Source organism: Hippocampus bargibanti, linkage group LG04 (genome assembly GCF_051943395.1).
Source record: "Hippocampus bargibanti isolate YZ-2025 linkage group LG04, ASM5194339v1, whole genome shotgun sequence".
In the NCBI taxonomy this organism is placed as follows: domain Eukaryota; kingdom Metazoa; phylum Chordata; class Actinopteri; order Syngnathiformes; family Syngnathidae; genus Hippocampus; species Hippocampus bargibanti.
The window spans coordinates 2,579,533-2,602,773 of record NC_142737.1 but is presented as its reverse complement, the minus strand read 5'-3'; the positions used below and the strand labels follow the sequence as shown (position 1 = coordinate 2,602,773).

Here is a 23,241-nt window from a genome sequence, read left to right as displayed (position 1 = left end):
AAACACAGTTTTACTCTTCTCCCTAAACTAGTCTATTTTTAAAAAGCCTTATTTGTGTGGCTATTTTATGAAAAGTAACTAAATTCACTATTTAGTTGGCTGTCTATCTAGCTACATCTATTCACTATCTTGCTGGCTGGCTATCTATCTTGATATGTGTTGGCTAACGATTGGCTAGCTAGCTAGCCTTTTACCTATTTGAGTATCTTCCGGGTTGAGTGAACACTAGCGCGTGTGGCTGCCGCCGCTCACCCACAGAAAAAAATATCCTGTGACTGTAAAATTGAACTTGACAGGTTTGAAAGGCGCTTAGAAATTAAATGTATTATTATTATTGTAATTGCCCGTCAATTCTGCCTAGCAACACCTACCTAGAAACGAACAGTCAATTTTACAATAATGTAGTTTTTTTTAGTTTTCGTAATGAACTAAATTGTGTTTGGACAGAATAAAGTCAGTGAAATCTGTAGTTTGTGTTTGGTTTCCGTAATATCGACAAATCTTGTAAACTGACCGAATTTTGGATGTTGTGACGTAATCGTCTGTCCCGCAAGTGTAATGTACAATGGTGCGGGACGAGTTTTTAAATAAAAATAAATAACTCAAATACATTTAAAAGTAAAGTACACGTGTACTTAATAGTTAAAGGACTAAAATAACAAAAAATCTAAATAGAAAAAAGTCACGAAATGCAAAAGAGGCGGTGGCACGTGGGAGGCAAATGACGTCATGATGGGCTCGTCCACCTTTTGGAGGGGGGGAGGATCATCCGTACACTGAACAAGGCAGACCGGCTACGCTTCCTCCTTTTGGCCGCGTTTCATCACCGCAGAGGCGGATTGGGAATGTTTGGTCATCGCTAAAGAACACGACGACGACGTCAAAGGACCGCGCGCGCATTGCGACGCGAACCACTGCTAGCGCCCTTGTTGATTTTGATTTTATGGGGATTCAGGACGTTTGAGTCCGCATCGGAAGGGCAGGATGAACTCCATCTCGACGAGGGTAAAGACGAGGCGGTCTGAAGCTAACCTCGGGGCCGAGAGGGAACACTTTGACAAGCGACAGGTAAGGACGACATTTGTCTGTTTATTTATTTTTGTTAAATAAAGTTTGTGTAGGTGTGTGTGTGTGTGCGCGGGCGGGCTCGCTGTCTCCACCAGTGGAAGCACAATAACCCTTTTTTCAAATTCCCCCCAAATAATGGGTTCACCTGCGTATTTTTTAATTAAGCCAAACAATATTTTAAATATAACATAAATGGAATCTTTATTAACATTATATTTGACATAATGTGCAAGGTTCACCTGTGCTTTCGTTATCTGAAAATGGAGGTATTGTCCTCGTCACAATTGACTCTAAGTGGAGCTGAAAATATGCTCAAAATGGCCCCTCAAATTGTCTTCTAATTTATAAAACGGAAGGTTCACTCTTGTTTTTTATTAACTCAAAATTGAAGGCTCACCTGTGTTTAAAGTAACTCAAAATAGAAGCCACGCATTCATTTTAAATGACCCAAATTGACATTTACTCAGTTTCTTAATTGTTCAAAAATTCAAGGGAAAATGTATTTCAAAAAGTCCCAAAATGGAAGGCAATTTTCTAATTCAGGTATTTAAGAGCGTGAGCAGAATGACACAAGTACAAAAGGTGCTCCCTTAGTGGTATACAAAGGGACCTTAGATATCCTCATTATGCATTCACTCAACCCGGAAGTAACTCAAAAAGATAGAAAGCTAGCTAATATATAGCTAGACAGCTAATAGATTGCTAGCTAGCTAAATAGCTAATATGTTTCCTGATTCAAATAGCTAGGTAGCTAGCTATATATCTAATAGATAGAAAGCTAGATATATAGATGGCTAATAGATATCTAGCTAGCTAGCTAATATGTTTCCTGACTCAAATAGCTATGCAGCTAGCTATATAATAATAATAATAATAATAATAATCCATTTCATTTCTAAGCGCCTTTCAAAACTCTCAAGGTCACTTTACAGTCACAGGTTATTTTTTTTTTCTGTGGGTGTGCAGCGGCAGCCACACGCGCCAGCGTTCACTCAACCTGGAGGTAACGCAAAAAGATAGAAAGCTAGCTCGCTACTAGATAGCTAGACAGCTAATAGCGAGCTAGCTAGCTAATATGTTTCCTGACTCAAATAGCTAGGTAGCTAGCTACATAGATAATAGATAGCTAGATAGATAGATAGCTAGCTAATATGTTTCCTGACTCAAATAGCTAGGCAGCTAGCTATATAGCTAATAGATAGCAAGCTAGATAGATAGATGGCTAATAGATACCTAGCTAGCTAGATAGTTAATATGTTTCCTGACTCAATTAGCTAGGTGGCTAGCTATATAGCAAGCTAGATAGATAGCTAATAGATAGCTCAGTTTGTATTTAACTTAGACATGTTTTTTTCATGTGTTCTTTAAGATTGGCTTGTATATAAACATTTAATTCGATTACGATGCTCATGTAACTTGCGTTCTACGCTATACATTTTAATTATAGAATTACAGTCCAGTAGAATGACAATTTAAGTGACCTAGAGTAATATTAAATACACTTTTTTAGGAAGAATTTTAGTCAAAATGGAGCAAAACAATATGATTAGATTTGGCCAAAATGAAAGGCTAAACTGTAAACATTAACCTCAAGTAGCTGATTCACATGTAATTTTTTTATGTCGAAAAAAAGGAAATTGTGCGTTTTAATTTGCCTTTACCTTTTTGAGGATTTATTATTTTTAATTCACCCATTTACGCCGAGCGAGTTCATATAGCATTTTTGAATACATTAATATTGTTTTTTTTGCCACATTAATTACTGTTAATTACATGCAATTATGTTATTGTTAATTATATACTCTGTTTCAACCTATTTGATACTATGTTTGGATTTTATTTTGATCTTTTTTAATGAATTTATCTCTATTCATATGAACATGCTCACCGTAAATGGGTTAAGGGCCCCAAAATGAACAATTATTTTCTAAAATTGTTCAAGTAAATCCAATCTTCTGTCACCATATCAAAATGGTTCTCGTTGCAAATCACCATATTTCCTGGACTATAAGGCACACCTTGTAAGTGCTTTTTCTGCGATAATTTTACCTTGTTCCTCATCAATTGTGTTCTGTTTAGCTGGGTTGATCGCTTTTTGCATCAAGTGTATGCGGGTTATTTGTGGAGCCTGATTGATGGGAATTTTAACCTTGCAGTCTACATTCTGCCTTTGAACAATCAAAGTTGAAACGAGTCTGGGGGCGGGGACTAGAGGACAAAAATGAGTCGGCTGCCATTTTCTTGTTCGGAGAACAGGCTTGTTCGCGAACGACACATCACTCATTGTGGCGGTCTGTGTATATCCCGAAAAATAGTTCATGTGCCAAGGGAAAATTTTCATAAATTTAGCGTTCGTAAACCAAAAAGTTCGTAAACCAAAGGGTTCGTAAACCGAGGTATCACTGTATTTTTGGGACTATCAAATTACCATATTTTCCAGACTATAAAGCGGCCCGGATTATAAAGCGGACCTTCAATGAATAACATATTTAAAAACCTTTTACATACTTAAGATGCACCGCATTATAAGGGTCAGCTTCAATGACTGACATATTTTAAAATGTTTTCCATACATAAGGCGCACCGCATGAGGTGCATGCATGGTCAACTTTTGAAATAAAATATTTCTTATAGTGCAGAAAATACGGTCGATGAAAATAGCCTGTCACTGTTGTCATACTTGAGTTCATCATACCATTTATTTTTTTAAACTCAAATCAAAATTTGAAAGGAAAGCATACACATCTTGACACTATCTCATTGCTAATCTCGATTGTCCTGTTTGGCCAGATCTCCTCCTCCTCGACTACATTTGTCACCGTTTCTTGATGTGCTCCAGCAAACTGCTCTGTTGTTTCACCCATAGTTTGTTGTTGCTGAAGAAATGACTCACAGTTATGATACGATCGACGCGGGCATATATTCTTTATCCTCCGCTAAAATGCTAATCTTTCTGCAGCTCAGTGTCACTGTGACGCTGTTTTTATAATAATAATAATAATAATAATAATAATAATAATAATAATAATAATAATAATAATAATAATACATTTATCGTTGAAAAGGTTTCTTCAGCCGTCATCTGTACTTGTTGAAGGTGTCGTATGTTTCGCTTCTTATTCAAGAGGCTTTGTCAGCTAACTAAAATCTTTTGCTGGTAGTATCAGCCCTATATATATACAGTAAAGTCTCGTTATATCGATATTCAAGGGAGTCCGAAAAAATATCGATAGAACCGGGACTATCGATATATCCGGCCCTGTTTGCATGTAATTTTCTCCGTGCGTGCATAGAAATAGTATCGATATAACCGGGACTATCGATATATCCGATATCGATATAACGAGACTTTACTTTATATATATATATATATATATATATATATATATATATATATACACACACACACACAGTGTATATATATATATATATATATATATATATATATACACACAGTAAAGTCTCGTTATATCGATATCGGATATATCGATAGTCCCGGTTATATCGATACTATTTCTATGCACGCACGGAGAAAATTACATGCAAACAGGGTCGGATATATCGATAGTCCCGGTTATATCGATATTTTTTCGGACTCCCTTGAATATCGATATAACGAGACTTTACTGTATGTATATATATATATATATATATATATATATATATATATATATATATATATATATATATATATATATATATATATATATATATCCCTACTGTCCAGATGTGGCGGTGCCAGACTCTGCTATGATTGGTCCCTGCTCTCAGGTTGGGGGGAGTAGAGGAGTACTCAATGCGGCTACACTGATTACTTCTATTGTCCTGACTGAGTATGGGGTCTACGACTGGCCTGATTTCCCCATTTGATCTGGTATCATCTCATCAGCGTAACTAAGCCTATGTTGCCGAAGAAGTCTATTGTACGAACGGTCCAAATTGAACCTCGTCTCACCATTGTGATTCAGTGAAGGATTTTGCTGTTTACATTTAATTACAATAAAATACATTTAATTTCTAAGCGCCTTTCAAAACTGTCAAGGACACTTTGTGGAGCGGTAAAAAAACTAACAAACAATGTGATTTCCGTTCATTTGAAGCAGCAACGATGAATATCGAGTGTGAACAAATTAAAATTCAAATCAAGCAATCGCTGACTAGTATGCGGGAAATGGCATGACTTGTTTTGCGATCAAGTTGCTGATTCATGCAGTCCAGCTCCACTGCTGCACTGCTCTTTACTCGTGTGAAGGTGAAGCATCACACACACACACACACACACACACACACACACACACACACACACACACACACACACACACACACACACACACACACACACACACACACACACACACACACACACACACACACACACTTACACGTTTTTGCTATATGGTGAGGACGAGGTGTGTGAGGGATTTTCTCTGTGGGAACCCAATTTCAAACATCAAAACAATATATTTATACCCACTTTTTTGTGCACTTTGGTGATGTAGCACACGCACACACACATTCCTGTTTCAATGGTTTTTGTGAGGTCCGGAAGAGACAGTCAGAGTCAGACAGAGCTAGTCAGAGAGAGTCAGTCATAGAGAGTCAGAGACAGTCACAGTCAGAGAAGCACTAGTGTTCCATTTGAACACTAAATGTCACCCCATTTCCCACTTCAACTTCTTTAAAAACAAAGAAATAAAAAGTGGATTTGAAACTGAAATAACAGCAGGAGTGAGGTTTCTGAATGGGTACATCCAATGTCCTCACCCCTGTAGTGAATTTGGTTAAAATATCATTTTTGTGGTATGAACTTTTTCCTGTCATTAACCACACACACACACACACACACACACAGTGAGTAAAAAGTGTGTGTATCCAAGTGAAATGAAAATACACACCCAAAAATCAGTTTGGGTGAATTTGTGAGGACCTTTCTGAAACTTTAACAGATACATATATAGACCCTCTAGAAGCCTTTAGAATGCAAAACTTGTGAGGACCGGGCAGGAGGTCCTCACTTGTCAAAAATGTCCTCACTACTTATGGTATAAAATGTTAGTGGTCCTCACGAGACTAGTCATACAAACCCACACATAATCTGTCTTTTTATATACAGTATATTCTATGGGTGTGTATATTGTTTGCTTTCCTTTCCTGTTGTTGCCCCAGTGAGCGCCCATAAGGCGAGACTGTTGGGGGTTGGGGGAGGTGAAGCTCGTAGATAAACAGAGAGTGCGAGTAGAGTTGAAAGCAGCAAGCAGTCTTAAACGTCTTTAGCCTTATGCTGTTAAAAAAGGGGGCAATGATGTGTTGAGTTAAACCCGCTGTTTGTGTGGATGCTTTCTTCGCCGTCGCGGTTTTGTGGAAAAGCATAATATGAGCAGACCAGCGTGTGCTTTTTATGGTGACGTGTTGTTTACAAAACATGCGCTATTTAACCGGAAACACATATGAGGCACAAAAATGATATTGGTGCAACAATTCATCTATTTTTCATGAATCAACACCTTGTGTAAAGATTTTGTTTAACCTAAAGTAACAGTAAATATTCATAGTATACTGTTGTTAAGACACTTTAAGTGTTGCTTTTACTTTGAAAAGCAACATTGTTTTTGCGATTGTTTTTTTCTATCTGTCTCATCAATCAATCAAATGAATCACGAATTGCAACCCTAAATGCAATTGTGCTTTTATAGTTTCGATGAAGTTGATAATTCTATAATAATAATAATAATAATATTTCTATATTTCTATCTATAATTTAATTTCTAAGCGCCTTTCAAAATTTTCAAGGTCACTTTACAGTCACAGGATAAGTTTTTCTGCAGGTGAGCAGCGGCAGCCACACGCGCCAGCGTTCACATCAACACGGAAGTAATTCAAATCGATAGAAGGCTAACTAGTTTGCTAATCGATAGCCAACATATACCTAGCCAGATAACCAGCCAGCTAGATAGCCAATAGATTCCCAGCTAGATAGCTAATAGATAGCAAATAGATAGCAAATGATGATGATGATGATAATAATAATAATAATAATAATAATAATAATAATAATTTTTCTTTATAAGCACCTTTCAAAACTCTTAATCTAATGGTGGTACAGGGTGTTAGCTATGTACAATAACCGATAGAGTATATCGGTTACTGTACATAACTAGACAAATACTACTACAATAGTATACAATACAATACACCCTAATGAATATAGCGCTTTCACAACAGCTGCAGCTGTAACAAAGCGCTTCACATAGTCGTCAACATAAAGCAAAATAATAAACAGAACAGTGACATAAAAACATTAGGTTAACCATGCGCAAAAATATTGCAGCATCATAATCATAGCTTTGAAAGATATTTTATATGGAAATCTTATCATTCTTGTTTAGTTTGAATTATTCTACGTCATTGTAGTCATTATTTGATCTCATTGTAGTAGACGCCATTCTGAGCTCTTGGTTTGCCAGCTCCCCTGCTGATGTGTTAATTATAAGATGGGAGCAGACTACACGATCATCGACTCACATTTTTATCCACCAGGCAGCAGCAGTTTTAAATATTTAAGAAGCGTTCCCGACTCTGTACTGGCATGGCTTGCACACGGACTCACTGCTATCGAGTCACAGCGGATGTTGGAAGCAGCGTAGGTCGAGTTTGTGGCAACAATAATTCAAGCTGGCAGCCCACCTTCTGGCGGGCCTTTGCTGGCTGCAGATTAGTTGAGGCTTTCGCACCTTCTTGTGTCCACATTCGGCTCCTTTTAGGATTTGTGGATGCTTCAGATTGATCCACCACTCCGGAATGTTTAAGTCATGAGGACGATTACGACAATAATGCAAAGAAACGTTTGACTTTGGTCACTGCGTATGGTTCATGACACAATGAGATGTGAGAGAGGAGATGGAGAGGGAGGGCTAGAGAGTCAGAGACAGTCAGTCAGTCAGAGACAGAGACAGTCAGTCAATCACAGTCAGAGACAGATAGTCAGAGAGAGTGAGTCATAGATAGTTAGAGAGAGTCAGAGACCGAGTCAGAGACTGAGTCAGAGACCGAGTCCGAGTCAGAGACTGAGTCAGAGACCGAGTCCGAGTCAGAGACTGAGTCAGAGACCGAGTCAGAGACCGAGTCAGAGACCGAGTCAGAGACCGAGTCAGAGACCGAGTCAGAGTCAGAGTCAGAGTCAGAGTCAGAGACCGAGTCTGAGACCGAGTCTCAGACAGAGTCTCAGACAGTCTGAGACTGATACTGAGACAGAGACAGAGACTGAGACAAACAGCTTCTGAGACAGACAGCTTCTGAGAGTCAGGACTGAGAGAGTCAGAGTTAGTCAGAGTCAGAGACAGTCAGAGAGAATCCGAGTCAGCGATCTTTGGTAGTCAAGGCAACGGTATTGAGGCGAGTGCAACTTGACATTACTGTGAGTGAGGCTGTAGCGTGGCACACAAGAAGGTTTGCCCCACTTCACATGATTTCACTTTTATTTATAACTCTCCAACTGGGAAAAATCCTTCTTTGACTTCCCCCGTAGCTTTGCTGTTCGGTTGCCATCTGTCAAACCAGGCCCTTGTGTACCAACTTGTGTGCAACCCAACCATTCCGCCCCTCACCCCCTGAACCAACAAGCCCTTCATTGTCGAAACCCCCGCCCGCAAAACTGGCCCTCTGGAAACGAGCAGTTCGTTCAGTTTGCGTCACCGCGGGGGTCTAAGAATCTCCTGTTGTAGTTACCCTCTCATTGCCACAGAGGCCCTTCTGTTCGCGATGCACTTATGGGGACCAAAGAAGTCTTTCTCAAATTGAGGTTGCTGGACCTCAAAGGGCTCACAAACCTGAATTTAGGGCACTACTAAATAATGGCCAATAAATGTTGTCCATTAAAGAATAACCGACACCATTTTTTTGTTTCCTAACTGACATCAGGAAAAGGTTTTATAGCATCTAAAATACCCAAAACACGCAGACTGATATTTTTAGTCAAATGCAAAACACTAATAAAAATGACTGAAAGTGTCCCAAAACTACCACAAAATGAGCTCGAAACTGGCGAGATTCAGAAAGTCCCGCCCTCTTGTTCATGAAGGCACGCCAGGATACTCCTTCACAAACTGCCTAGCTCCAGAATCAAAACAATGGCTTCACAGAGTTCAGATTCGGAGAAGATGCTTTCTTGTTACTCATCCAGTTATGAATATGATTCAAATACAGTAAAGTCTCGTTATATCGATATTCTCGGGAGTCCGAAAAAATATCGATATAACCAGGACTATCGATATATCCGACCCTGTTTGCATGTAATTTTCTCCATGCGTGCATAGAAATAGTATCGATATAACCGGGACTATCGATATATCCGATATCGATATAACGAGACTTTACTGTAGTTCTGAAGAGGAAAGCATAAATGTTTGCAATCGATTAAAGAAGTCCTAACGTATCAATTCGAGCCATCTGGACTCCAATGTAGCGCCCAGAAAATGCACAAGATGGCGCACAAGCTCCGTTGGAAATGGGCTGATTTGTCCGCTGGGAATTTGTGTAAACGTACAACTTTATGTGTGTTACCGCAATTGGCTGCAACACGCAACGATTCACCATCGCGTTATTTATGTAGTTTTCCTTCTAATTTCGTGATCAACACTGTGTTTTCAGATGAAACAAAGTACCCAAAATGCATTGTGTGTCACTTTCTCGGTCAGGGGCGTTCCCTCCGTGACGTCACATAGGGGATCGTCATCAACTCGAAAAAAACTTCCTGAATATTCAGCGAGAGTCTTGAAACGTAAAATATAGCTATATGCGGTGGAATCTTTGTAAAAAGGGATCAGTAGAAGTCATTTGAAGTGATGTTATAAATTATGGACGCATTTGTCCTGAGGTGTCTGTTGTTCTTTAATTTAGGGCACTACAAAATAATGGTCCGTTAAACCTTATGTGCATAGAATTATTTGATCTGTCGTTTACAATCATTTGTTGTTTACAATAACTGTTGAATATTTTTTTTTGTTTTAAAAAGGATGGAAGGGTGGACTTAAAAATAAATAATACAAAAACTAAACACAAAAATTGGACGCAAAAATGCAAATGGTTATTTTTAAAAAACTCATTCACTTCCAGACGATGTGCAAAAATGTGTCCTTTCCAGTGCCATGGTTTTTGTCATTTTCGCTCGAATTGCCCGACCCATAGTTTATCGAGTTTTAGGACTACATCAACATTCAATAGAGCGTTAGAAACCTTAGACTCTCTTCTTTCATCAGAATATTGAATTTTATAATAATAATAATAATAATAATAATAATACATTTTATTTCAAGCGCCTTTCAAAGCTCTCAAGGACACTACAGTCACAGACAAGCATAGATACAATAATAAATAAAATACAATTATAAATAGAATACAATAAATAAAATACAATTATAAATAGAAACAAGAGAGAGCTACACAGAAAAGGCAATTTTGGGTGGGTTTTGAGATGGGATTTTAAGGCGGGAAGAGAATCAATGTTACGAATGTTGGGAGGAAGTGAGTTCCAGAGTTTGGGGACAGAGCAGCTGAAAGCACTGTCCCCCATCGTGCTGAGACGGGGGGGGGGGGGGGGGGCACAGAGGTGGCGGGGAGAGTAAGAGGACCTGAGGGAACGAGAGGGAATAAAAATTTGAGGACTGCATAAACATTCAATGCAGTGTAAGAAACATGAAATTCATTTTTCATTAGAGAAAAAAAAAGTTAATTCCTAAGTTATAGTAGTCTGGAGTTATCTGAGTTGGAAATGGGGGCAGCTGTACAAAATACAATATACTGCATATATGTTGATTTATGTCGTTCTTTAACAACATATGAAGCTGTAACAAAGCGCTAACATGGTCAAAAGGCAAATGCTACCCCCTTGTAGAAGGGGAAAACATAGCCAGAGGTCTGACCAGCGCTTTATCAGCACCCCCCAAATTGGGAATTGCGCTCCACGTCACAATTTTCAATTCCCGAATAAATTCGGGAATGGCAGCGAATGAGTTAAGGATGAACATTTGGGGGTGGGGGTCGGGAGGTCAAATGAAAACCAGTGATTAAAGCCACGTGTGGATTAGTGCTTAGACTGGATAAGGCTTTTATATAATACCACACAAGCGTGAATTCGCATATCGTCTGAACTGTCAATTTTAGTATCCGAACAAACTCTAAAAATGAAACGATGGTCAGCAAGTAATTACCACAGCTTTCCAACTGTGCTCTCATCAATTTATTTAGCATCTTTTCAATAAAAATCCATTCAAAATGGCAATTTGCTCATTCTAGTGTCGTACCACAGGGCATATTTTTCATTGCGATGGAAACGATCTGAAAAAGCAAAATCTCTTCCTTTCCGATGGCGCCACCCTTTTATGCTCGACACTCGTTCTTCCCGCCGGACCGGTTGCGGAAGGGTGCGTGGTGTCGTATGCTTCGTTCGCTAACGCAATCCTTTCAAGATCTTGTCTACCCCTCCCCCGCGTGGGTATCTCGTCTGTATGATGCCACATCTCTGCTATGTATCCTGCAAATCTCCATTTTCAGCAGTTACCCATCGTATCGCCGCTGCAAATAGATAGAAGGCTAGCTAGCTAGCTCTCTATCTATTTGAGTTATTTCGGGTTGAGTGAACACTGGCGCGTGTGGCTGCCGCTGCTCACCCACAGAAAAAATCTTCACTTGTTATTGTAAACTGACCTTGAGAGTTTTGAAAGGCGCTTATAAATGAAATGTATTATTATTTATTATTATTATGATTATATTATGATTGTTATGATGATGATGATGATGATTATTATTATCATCGATTTATATAAGCGAAAAATGGCGCCGTATTCAAACTCGGCTAGTCAATCTTTTATAATAATAATACATTTCATTTATAAGCGCCTTTCAAAACTGTCAAGGTGACTTTACAGTCACAGGATAGGTTTTTCTGTGGGTGAACAGCGGCAGCCACACACGCCAGCGTTCACTCAACCCGGAAGTAACTCAAATAGATAGAAAGCTAGCAAGCTAGCCAATAGATAGCTAATAGTTAGCTAGCTAGCTAGATAGGTAGCCAGCCTAATAGATAGCTAGCTAGATAGCCGGCCAGCGAGCTAGATTTTTGTGTGATTGTATGATATATTTTTCTTTTTTTTTTAACAGTATTTCTCCTTTCCTTTTCAAGCTAAGCAGCATCAGCAAAGCCATCAACTCCACCGAAACACCCGTGAAAGAGAAACATGCACGACGTATCCTTTTTTTTTTTTAACCCCTTCCCTCCCACACAGAAAAATAGCAAAACATCACTTTACGCCCCCTTAACAGGGAAACCCTTTAGGTATCATCTTGGGTACTCACCGGGAGAAAGGGGCCTTCACCTTCTGGTCCTATGCCTTGGGCTTCCCCCTGGCTAACAGTTCCATCCTCAGCTGGAAGTTCTGCCATGTTCTGCACAAAGTCCTGCGCGACGGCCATCGCAATGTAAGATCGTTTTTGGTGACTTGTCGTTTTAAACATACGCCAAAAAAAAAAAAATATATATATATATATATATATATATATATATATATATATATATATATGTATGTATAATTGTATTTGGTGTTTTTTCACAGGTGTTACAAGATTGCTTGAGACATTTCAGTTCCATTGTAGAACTTGGCCAGCTTTGGGTAAGTGTTTGTTTGTTTTTTTTTTTGTCGCAGGCTTAGACAAGGAAAGTTGCTATCTATTAGCTGTCTAGTTAGCTAGCTGGCTGTCTAGCTGGCTACCTGTCCGACTATCAATTTAATAATAAATAATACATTTCATTTATAAGTGCCTTTCAAAACTCTCATTTAATATCTAGCTGGCTACCTGGCTAGCTAGCGGGCTGTCTGGCTAGCTATTTACTAGCTATCTAGCCTGCTATCTATTAATAATAAATAATACATTTCATTTCTAAGCGCCTTTCAAAACTCTCAAGGTCACTTTACAGTCACAGGATGAGTTTTTCTGTGGGTGAGCAGCGGCAGCCACACGCGCCAGCATTCAATCAAGCCGGAAGTAACTCAAATAGATAGAAAGGTAGCTAATAGATAGCCGATAAATAGTTCGCTAATAGATAGCTAACTGCCGAATCACTTTTTTAGAACAGGCTACTAATGTTGTAGATGGAGGTGCTTGCTACCTGGTGCCCACAGTCACTATCTTCACTAGCTCAGCTAGCTAGATAGCTAGCTAGCCAGCTAATAGATAGCAAATAGACAGCTAGAGAGGTAGACGAAAGGAAACAAAGAAGTAGAAAAACATCATACAGGATTAGCTATCTGTTAGCTAGCTAGCTTTCTATCTATTTGAGTTATTCTGGCTGGCGTGTCATATTTTCAATTCCTGAATAAATTTGTGAATGGCAGTGAATGAGTTAATGTGTGTAGCAATAACAAGCGTATGATATACTCTCGTGACGTGTGTTCTTGTCACCTGCTACCGTTTGGTCTGCAATCTCTCTTCTCAAAAAAAAAAAAAAAAGCATCAATTGTATTTTTTTCACACAGGGCAATATTCACGATCGATACGGTCAGCTCGTTGCGCTCTATTCCAAGATGCTCTGCATTAAAATGAAGTTTCACAACAAGGTCAAGTAACATCCTGGTTCACCGTGACCCTTCGTGACGCTGACATTGACCGCACTTTCCTTTCTATCCTTTTGTTCAGCACACGGAAATTCCCACTAATTTGGAGGCCACAGATGAAGTGCTGGAGCGCACAGCCGGGACGGACATCAACAACGTGTGAGTCCCTTTTCAAATTCCTAATGTGGAGCTTGTCATTGTGGAGCTTGGTTGCTTTGCTTCTTCTGCGTATCGACTCTCTTGTAATAATACCATCAAATTGTGCCCCCTCGCCCCCATCCCTGGCAGCTTCCAGCTCACTGTGGAGTTGTTTGATTACATGGATGCAGAGTTGAAGTTGGCTGAGACAGGTAAAAAAAAGGGAGGAGGGAGATGGATACTGTATATAGATATAGATAGATAGATAGATTTTTCTATATGTTTTTTCTATATACAGTAAAGTCTCGTTATATCGATAGCGGATATATCGATAGTCCCGGTTATATCGATACTATTTCTATGCACGCACAGAGAAAATTACATGCAAACAGGGTCGGATATATCGATAGTCCCGGTTATATCGATATTTAGATATGTAGAGACATAGAGAGATATATATAGATGTAGATAGATAATGTAGATAAATAGATATAGAGGGAGATATATAGCGACATAGATCGATAGAGATGTAGATACAGTAAAGTCTCGTTATATCGATATCGGATATATCGATAGTCCCGGTTATATCGATATTTTTTCGGACTCCCTTGAATATCGATATAACGAGACTTTACTGTATATATATATATATATATATATATATATATATATATATATATAAGGAAGTCAATCATGAGGCCTTCTTTTAACTTATTTCCAACTTGTTTTTCTTCCCTAAATGAGTTCATCTGATGGGGAAATGCCAGCTAATTAGAGGACATTAAATCTATTTCCTCCTATTCAGTTGTCATGGGAGACGCCCAGGATCTTGTCACAACTAACAACTTCACATTCAAATTGTCAAAACAGTCCTGGCAATGTTCAAAATTCCACACTTTATTTTTCCCGGAATCTCAAATACAGTAAAGTCTCGTTATATCGATATCGGATATATCGATAGTCCCGGTTCTATCGATACTATTTCTATGCACGCACGGAGAAAATTACATGCGCGCAGGGTCGGATATATCGATAGTCCCGGTTATATCGATATTTTTTCGGACTCCCTTGAATATCGATATAACGAGACTTTACTGTATGTGGAAACACAATTGATATTAATTCAAAGAAACTCATTTTACGTCAATCCAATTGAATTTCTTACCTCATGTGGCTTTAAAATTGAAATGCGTCAAAAAAAGGCAGATTTGGCAACTCCTGGTGCTTTTTGGACAATTAAATAAACTGAACATGACTTAAAGACCACAATTCCGTGCGTGACTTGATTAGGTGCTAAATAAGTATGTGTTCCGTGATCACTTTAGTGCTGAGGCAGCTCAACTCATCCATCGCCATCTCCACGCTCACGTCGGGCCAGTGTCGCCTGGCGCCGCTCATACAGGTCATCCAGGACTGCAGTCAACTCTACCACTTTATGGTCAAGCTGCTATTCAAGCTTCACGCATGTAAGGACTCGCAAATTTAAATAGCCACGAGGAGGAGGCGGGGCTTCAACGTAATCGATGAACATATCCTTGGGTGGATTTCAGGTCTCCCTGCTGATACTTTGCAAGGACACCGGGATCGCTTCCGGGATCAGTTCCAGAGGTACGTTTCGCAGTTTCGGCCGTGTCCTTCGAGCTGCAAGTGGTGTCAAGTAACTTTAACGCACAAAGGAAAGTGTGCAACATAAGCTAGTTGAGCGCGATGCCCCCACCCCCTAACCTCATTCTAGTCTGCCAATTCACTGCGACGGGAAATACGATCATTTGAAATATGAATATTGTCGTTAGTGATGGGCAAATGAAGCTTCATGAAGCACTTGTGATTGTTTTTTTTTACTCCTTTTGATGGCACTCTTGTTTTAAAGATGCAGTGGATTTTTAGGATATTTCCTTTGCACCAACGTTTGTATACAAACCACGATAACCATCTGGAGAAGTAAAAAAATATTACAAGTGCTTCATGAAGCTTCGTTTTCCCATCACTAATTGTAGTAGTGATACATCAGGTTACGAACTTAATTGCTTCCCAGAAAGTGTGTGTGTGCAAGGCGAAAAGTTCTTCTGTCGAACATTTCTTTCCCATAAGAAACCATTAAAAATTTGAATAATCCGTTCCCAGGTCCCCATAAAACATACTTTTTCGACTAAATATGCCTTAAAAGTACACAGAATATACCTTATTTTATGCATAATAAATGTGCTATGGTATTGTAATTAAAGAAATAAACTGTACTGTATAATAAAGTCGTTTTATTCACCTTTGTGATGGTCGTTGATGTAGTTGCCTCTTGATGATAGCCAAGTGAAGTTGCCGTGCTTTCTCTGCGATAATACCCTCATTCACACCGTCCCCTGCTAGCTGCTTTTTGTTAATCCAAATCAACATAAGTTTTTCAACCTCTTCTATTCCCTGAGACGGTTGCTTGGACAACACAGAAACACCCTTAGCCACACGTAGCAATGGTCGACTTAGCATACTGGGACTGGGACGCTAAGTTACACAAACGCACACCTCGTTCGTGTTTTTCGATGATCTCCTTCTTCTGCTCGAATGTAATTTTCTTTTGCGTCCTCTTCGGCATAACCCTAGCATGTGAAGGGGTCTTTTTCTGTCCCATAATAGCAAATGTACTCCACTCGATAACAAACCACGTCTGCACTCAAAGGAAGTGCAAATACTAGTCCGCTAGCCACCGTGGCGCTGTTCAACCGCGTGGTTAGGTGTTAATCCGCCGAAAACTAGTTTGTATGCCAAGATTATATTCTCGCGAATTTAATGTTTCTAAGGCGAAAAGTTCATTAGCTAAAGTGTTCGTACTCCGAGGTATCACTGCAATTAGCTTAGCAAAATGAAGTAGGTAAAATTCTATCAAAACAACATAGTGCCACAATCGTGATTGACTGGTGAATGCGACGTCCCATTTTCTGCCTCCGACAGCCTCAAGACTTTCTTCAACAGAGCCAGAGAGATGCTCTACTTCAAGAGACTCATCCAGATCCCTAGATTGCCTGATGTAAGTTTTTGTCATCGTGTACTCGCGTAGTGGACAGCGCATATATTTCTCCTGAAAGCTGCGAGTCATCAAACTGGAAAGTCTCAAAAAAACAGTGAGCGCATCGGATATTTATTTCTTTCTAGCAATGGCGGCGTACTTCTTTTTCAGGTATTTGTTGAACAGTCAACTTCAACGGGTCGTTGCAGTATATCACTTGAAAAAAAACAAACATTTTTTTAACTCATTCACTGCCAGACAATGTGCAAAAATGTGTCCAGTCCAGTGCCAGGGTTTTTGTCATTGTCACTCGAATTCCAGGAACTACAAAATATTGAGTTTTAGGACAACATAAACATTCAATGCAGCCTAAGAAACCTTAGACTCTCTTATTTCATCATAAATAAAGAGTTAATTCCTAAATTATGTGGGTCTTGAGTTATATGAGCTTGAAATGGGGGCAGCTGTTCAAAATACAATGCAATACATACATTTATCCATTTATTTGTTCATTTGTCTCTATCTATTTGTTTATTTGTCAATTTATGTATTCATGTATTTATCCATTTATTTAGTTATGTATTTATGTGTCTATCTATTTATCCATCAATGTCTCATTTTTTATTTATTTGTTTATCCATCTGTTTATCTATTTTTTAATTTATTTAATGTATTTATTTGTGCCTATCTATTTATCCATTAATGTCTAATTTTTTATTTATTTGTTTATTTATGCATATGTTTATCTATTTTTAAATTTATTTATGAGTCTATTTATCCATTAATGTATCATTTTTATTTGTTTATTTATCCATCTGTTTATCTATTTTTTAATTTATTTAATGTATTTATTTATGAGTCCATTAATGTATCATTTTTTTTATTTATTTGTTTATTTATCCATCTGCTTATCTATTTTTTTAATTTATTTAATGTATTTATTTATGAGTCTATCCATTAATGTATCATTTTTTTATTTTTTTTATTTATCCATCTGTTTATCTATTTTTTTAATTTATTTAATGTATTTATTTATGAGTATTTATGTATTTGCATGGTTGTTTATTTATTTATTTTTTACGGTAAGCGATATTGGTTGATATAGCGCTTTAACAACACCTGAAGATGGAACAAAGCACTAACATGGAAAAAAAGGAAAATGCTGCCCTCTTGTGGAAGGGAAAAACGTAGCCAGAGGTCTAGCCAGCGCTTTATCTGCACCCAGCAAGAAAAACCCAAACAAATTCTCGAATGGCGCTCTACGTCGTATTTTCAATTCCCGAATAGCTTTTTGAAAGGCGCTTCTAAATTAAATGTATTATTATTATTGTTATTATTATTATTATTAAATTCAGGAATGGCAGTTAATGAGTCAATTAAACCTCTGGTGCTTCTTCCTCAAATTTAGTCATCTTTGTGACTACTTTGACGAACACACGCCCCCCTAAACATGTTCATTTTGTTTCCTGTCATCAGTCGCCGCCCAACTTCCTGCACGCGGCCTCGCTAGCCAAGCACGTCAAGCTAGTGGTGGTGATCCCCGACGAGGACGACGGCGATGACGACGAAGATGAACCTGAGCCACTCATTGACGTCAGCGACGCCGCCAGCGCGCAAACCCAGCCCCAACCCGACATTTTTGATCAGGCCTTCGGACCGCCCAATGGAGGCTTCGACGACAGGTGATGTGTGGGATGCTCCCTTTTTAGTTTAGAAAATAAATTGCAAAGCAAAGGAATATATTTCACACATTCCGGGTTGAGTGAACGCTGGTGCGTGTGGCTGCCGCTGCTCACCCACAGAAAAACTGATCCTGTGACTGTAAAGTGACCTTGAGAGTTTTGAAAGGCGGAAATATAATCTGCCTTCAGGAAATAATTTTCATGTCAATTAACTTGGAATGTTTTCCTTGTCAAGATCTTGCTTAGTGTTAAAATAAGCAAATAAATAAACAAGCTGCTTTTATCAATATAATATATACAAATAAAGGAACAAATGCACAAATAAATAAATACACCAATAAATAAATCCATTACATAAATAGGTAGATGGATAAATAAATGGATATATGAATAAAAATAATAATAATACATTATTTCAAGCACCTGAATGGATAACTATATAAATAAATATGGCTAAATAAATACATACATAAATGGATAAATAAATAAATAGATGAACAGATAAATACAAAAATAAATTAATAAATACTAGATGGATAAATAGATAACTAGATAAATAAATATAAAGATACATAAATAAATGAACAGATAAATAAATACATACATAAATGGATAAATGGAGAGATAAATAGCTAACTAGATAAATAATTGAATAAGAAAACATAAATAAATACATAAACAGATAAATAAATACATACATAAATGAACTGATAAAAAAATGAATAAATACATAAATAAATAGATAAATAGATTGATAAATAACTAGATAATAAATAAATACATAAATAGATACAGTAAAGTCTCGTTATATCGATATTCAAGGGAGTCCGAAAAAATATCGATATAACCGGGACTATCGATATATCCGACCCTGTTTGCATGTAATTTTCTCCGTGCGTGCATAGAAATAGTATCGATATAACCGGGACTATCGATATATCCGATATCGATATAACGAGACTTTACTGTATATACACAAATAAATGCATAAATAGACACCTAAATAGATAAATACATAAATAAATAGATGAATAAATAAACATAAATAAATAGTGTTGCTTGTTCCGCATGCATTAAAAAAATCCACTGCAACGTCTGTGTATACAACTGGTCAAAAAAAGGGGGGGGAAAAAAACGTATGAAAGGAAGATACATCTTTTAATATGACATTTTGGTGGGGAAAAAACAAGATGATTTTACCAAATGTTGTCATTTATAAACTAGTCAAGAAAAAAGTTGATATCATTTTCAGAAGTTTTTTTTTTTTTTTAAGATATTGAATGATGTGGTGTGTTTTTTTAATATAGTCTTACGCAACACTTGAGAAAATCCACTTGAATTTTTTACATCTCACGAGATATGGATGTAATTCAATATGCTCCTGCTATTTGTTTTAGCATGACATTTTATTGTCTCGGCTCCCAGTATTTATCCCCCTGACATTTATGGTGACATAAATAGATATGGTGACATTGATTCCACGTGACAATTGCCTCAAGTTGTTCATATTGTCGTGATGTGACAGGGATCTTCAGATTGAGAGCCTCAAGCGAGATCTGGAGCTGTTACGAGCCGAGCTCGAGAAGGTGAAAGCGGAGGTGAGAAGCTCTGGCGTGACTGACGTCATCCTCCCTTATTTGGATGTAAAATATCTCTTTGCCATTTGTGGAATGTGGCGAGCATGTGTGTCATGCTTCTTATGATTCATTTTCAACCAGTGGTCCCCACATACAGCTGTAAAAGTAACAATAAATGTAAAAAAAAATAACTATTCATCATACATAGTCTCCGAGCCAAGATCAGCAGACTCAAGGACAATAAAGTATCTGCCACCAGGCAGTCAGGAGACTCAACTCCCTCCCAGCCCTGCCCCCTCTCCCACTTCCCACTGCCACACTCACCGAACTCTGAGTACACGCTACACGCTGTACTATCATCCTGAACTCTATTTTTTTCTGTTTTTTTTCCTTCAACATTTTTTTGTTTGTTTTTGCATTACTACACTACCTCACTTTACATTCAGAAATTACATGTATTGTCTGTTGTCAATTGTCTGTCTTTTTTAGCCACATTCAAAGGACAACCGACGTCTCTGGTCAAGTTGTGTCCAAAATTTGTAAAATGGCTTCAAATGACTTCTACTGAGCATATTTTACAAAGATTCCAACGCATTTAGCTATATTTTACGTTTTAAGACTTGTGCTGAATATTCCGGAAGTCTTGTTTTTTAGTTGGTGGCGAGTCCGTACGTGACGTCACTGAAGGAACGCCCCTGACCGAAAAAAAAGGACACATTGTAGCAGTCCTTCCATCACGTCAATGCTTGTTTGGTCTGAAAACCTCGTGTTGCACCAGAAAGAGCCAGAAGAGGGCGTCCTAGCTCCATGTAAGGAATTTATCAGCCTGTGGAAACGGGCTGATTCATTCCTCACAACAGCTCAGTGGCCATCTTGTGCATTTTCTGGGACGCTACATTGCAGTCCTGACGGCTCCGAATCTGAAGCCATTGTTTTGATTCTCCAGCAATGCAAGATGTCACGAACTGGGGGTGGAACTTTCTGAAAATGCCCAATTCGCAGCTCAATTTTTTGCAGATTTTGGACACTTTAAGTCATTTTTATTGGTGTTTTGCATTTGACTTTGCGTGTTTTGGGTATTTTAGATGCTATAAAACGTTTTTCTGATGTCAGTTAGGAAAAAAAAGTGACGTCGGTTGTCCTTTAAGTGCCTTGCGTGCTTGGTCTGAGAGGACATTAATTTCATCTGTGCTGTATGTCATGTATATTAGCATATTTGACAATAAATCTGACTTTGACTTTCTCAATGCTAAAATAGTTACTATTAGTCAAAACCGCGACCTTCGCATGACCCGCTGAATGCACATTTGTTGACAAATCAAATCTAAATGCTCATCCGGTGATGTTATGTCCATTATTTCTCACTTTCTTCCAGGCCCAGCGCTACATCACGCAGCTCAAGTCGCAGATCAACAGCCTGGAGGCCGAGTTGGAGGAGCAGCGTTCTCAAAAGCAACGCGCGCTGGTGGAAAACGAACAGCTGCGCATCGCTCTGGAAGCCGCCCGCCGCCGTAACGCCGAGCACGAGAACCTGCAGAGCACTTTCATTGAGGCGGAACGTAAGATCTTTTGCGACTCCTGGGATGTTTTACCCTACTCAGAAATATAAGTTGATGATGTTTGATTGAAGGGTGATTTTTCAAAATGAACCTAAAAATGTATGAAAAGTCTCGTGTATTTTAGGGCAAGGATGTCGAACATTTTTTTTTTTTTTTGGTGCAGGGGTGCCATATTGGATTTACGGGTTCCTCTTGGGGGACATTATGAATTTGGGGAAGTCATTACAATGTTTAATCCCCTTCGCATATTACATATAGAGTGCACTACAAATTAATGAATAACTAGTAAATATGCAAATATGAAGTCAAAAATAATGACAGTTATTGTAGTTTACCTGGGACACTTTTACATTTTGATTTGGACTTCAGGAACAATAATAAAATTTCACCAGATTGATTTGTTTTTGCCGGTCGAATAAAATGATATGAAGGGCCAGATTTGGCCATCGAGCCTTGGTTTTGACACCTGTCATTTAAAGGACAACCGACACCATTTTTTTAATTTCCTAACTGACATCAGAAAAACGTTTTATAGCATCTAAAATACCCAAAACGCGCAAAGTCAAATGCAAAACACCAATAAAAATGAGTTTCAAGTGTCCCAAAACTACTTCAAAATGACCGAGATGCCGAGTTTCAGAAGGTCCCGCCCCCTTGTTCGTGACATCACGTCAGGACGTCTTGCCTTGCTCGAGAATCCAAACTTCAGATTCGGAAAAGATGCTTTCTTGTTACTCATCCAGTTATGAATATGATTCAAATAGTTCTGAAGAGGAAAACATACATGTTTGCAATCGATTAAAGAAGTCCTTCCGTATCAATTCGAGCCATCAATGACAGCAATGTAGCGTCCCAGAAAATGCACAAGATGGCGCCAGAGCTCCGTTGGAAATGGGCTGATTTGTCTGCTGGGAATTTGTGTCAACTAGTATCAAATAGTTGTCTTGGTGCAACACACAACGATTCACCATTGCGTTATTTATGTGTTTTCCTTCTAATTTCGCTATCAACACGATGTTTTCAGACCAAACAAAGTACCCAAAATGCATTGTGTGTCGTTTTCTCAGTCAGGGGCGTTCCCTCCGTGACGTCACGTCAGGCATCATCATCAACTCGAAAACAAGACTTCCTGAAAATTCAGCGCAAGTCTTAAAACGCAAAATATCGCTATATGCAGTGGAATCTTTGTCAAATACGCTCAGTAGAAGTGATTTAAAGTGATTTTACAAATTATGGACACAACTTGTCCGGAGGCGTCGGTTGTTCTTTATGGGTTGTGTGTGTTTGTCCAGAAAGAGCCCAAGCCACAGAACAACGCTACACTAAGCTGAAAGAGAAGCACACGGAACTGGTGGCCAGTCATGCCGAACTACTTCGCAAGGTAGGCAAAAAAAACGTCAAATGAAAGTACGTCAAAAAACATTCATGAAAATACAGAAAAACACAGTGGTGTCATGTTGAGATGATTAACTCATTCACTGCCAGACGATGTGCCAAAATATGGTCACTCCAATGCCAGGGTTTTTGTCATTTTCACTCAAATGCCAGGACCAGTAGAATATTTAGTTTTATAATAGTAATAATCATAATACATTTTATTTCAAGCGCCTTTCA

At 38.4% G+C, this 23,241-nt stretch overlaps 1 protein-coding gene across 1 annotated transcript in view; it reads left to right on the top strand.

Moving 5' to 3' along the window:
* The first annotated feature begins 777 nt into the window (after window positions 1–777).
* hip1rb (huntingtin interacting protein 1 related b) overlaps window positions 778–23,241 on the top strand; it is a 35,221-nt gene continuing 12,757 nt past the window's right edge. Inside the window, exons 1-14 of the mRNA XM_088993531.1 lie at window positions 778–1,068; window positions 12,245–12,308; window positions 12,398–12,540; window positions 12,675–12,731; window positions 13,596–13,676; window positions 13,756–13,832; window positions 13,962–14,023; window positions 15,137–15,277; window positions 15,362–15,419; window positions 16,755–16,830; window positions 18,286–18,491; window positions 20,017–20,089; window positions 21,444–21,627; window positions 22,920–23,008. Coding sequence (XP_088849657.1) covers window positions 985–1,068; window positions 12,245–12,308; window positions 12,398–12,540; window positions 12,675–12,731; window positions 13,596–13,676; window positions 13,756–13,832; window positions 13,962–14,023; window positions 15,137–15,277; window positions 15,362–15,419; window positions 16,755–16,830; window positions 18,286–18,491; window positions 20,017–20,089; window positions 21,444–21,627; window positions 22,920–23,008 — 1,395 coding nt within the window. The 5' untranslated portion in view covers window positions 778–984. The remainder of the gene's footprint in view (window positions 1,069–12,244; window positions 12,309–12,397; window positions 12,541–12,674; window positions 12,732–13,595; window positions 13,677–13,755; window positions 13,833–13,961; window positions 14,024–15,136; window positions 15,278–15,361; window positions 15,420–16,754; window positions 16,831–18,285; window positions 18,492–20,016; window positions 20,090–21,443; window positions 21,628–22,919; window positions 23,009–23,241) is intronic.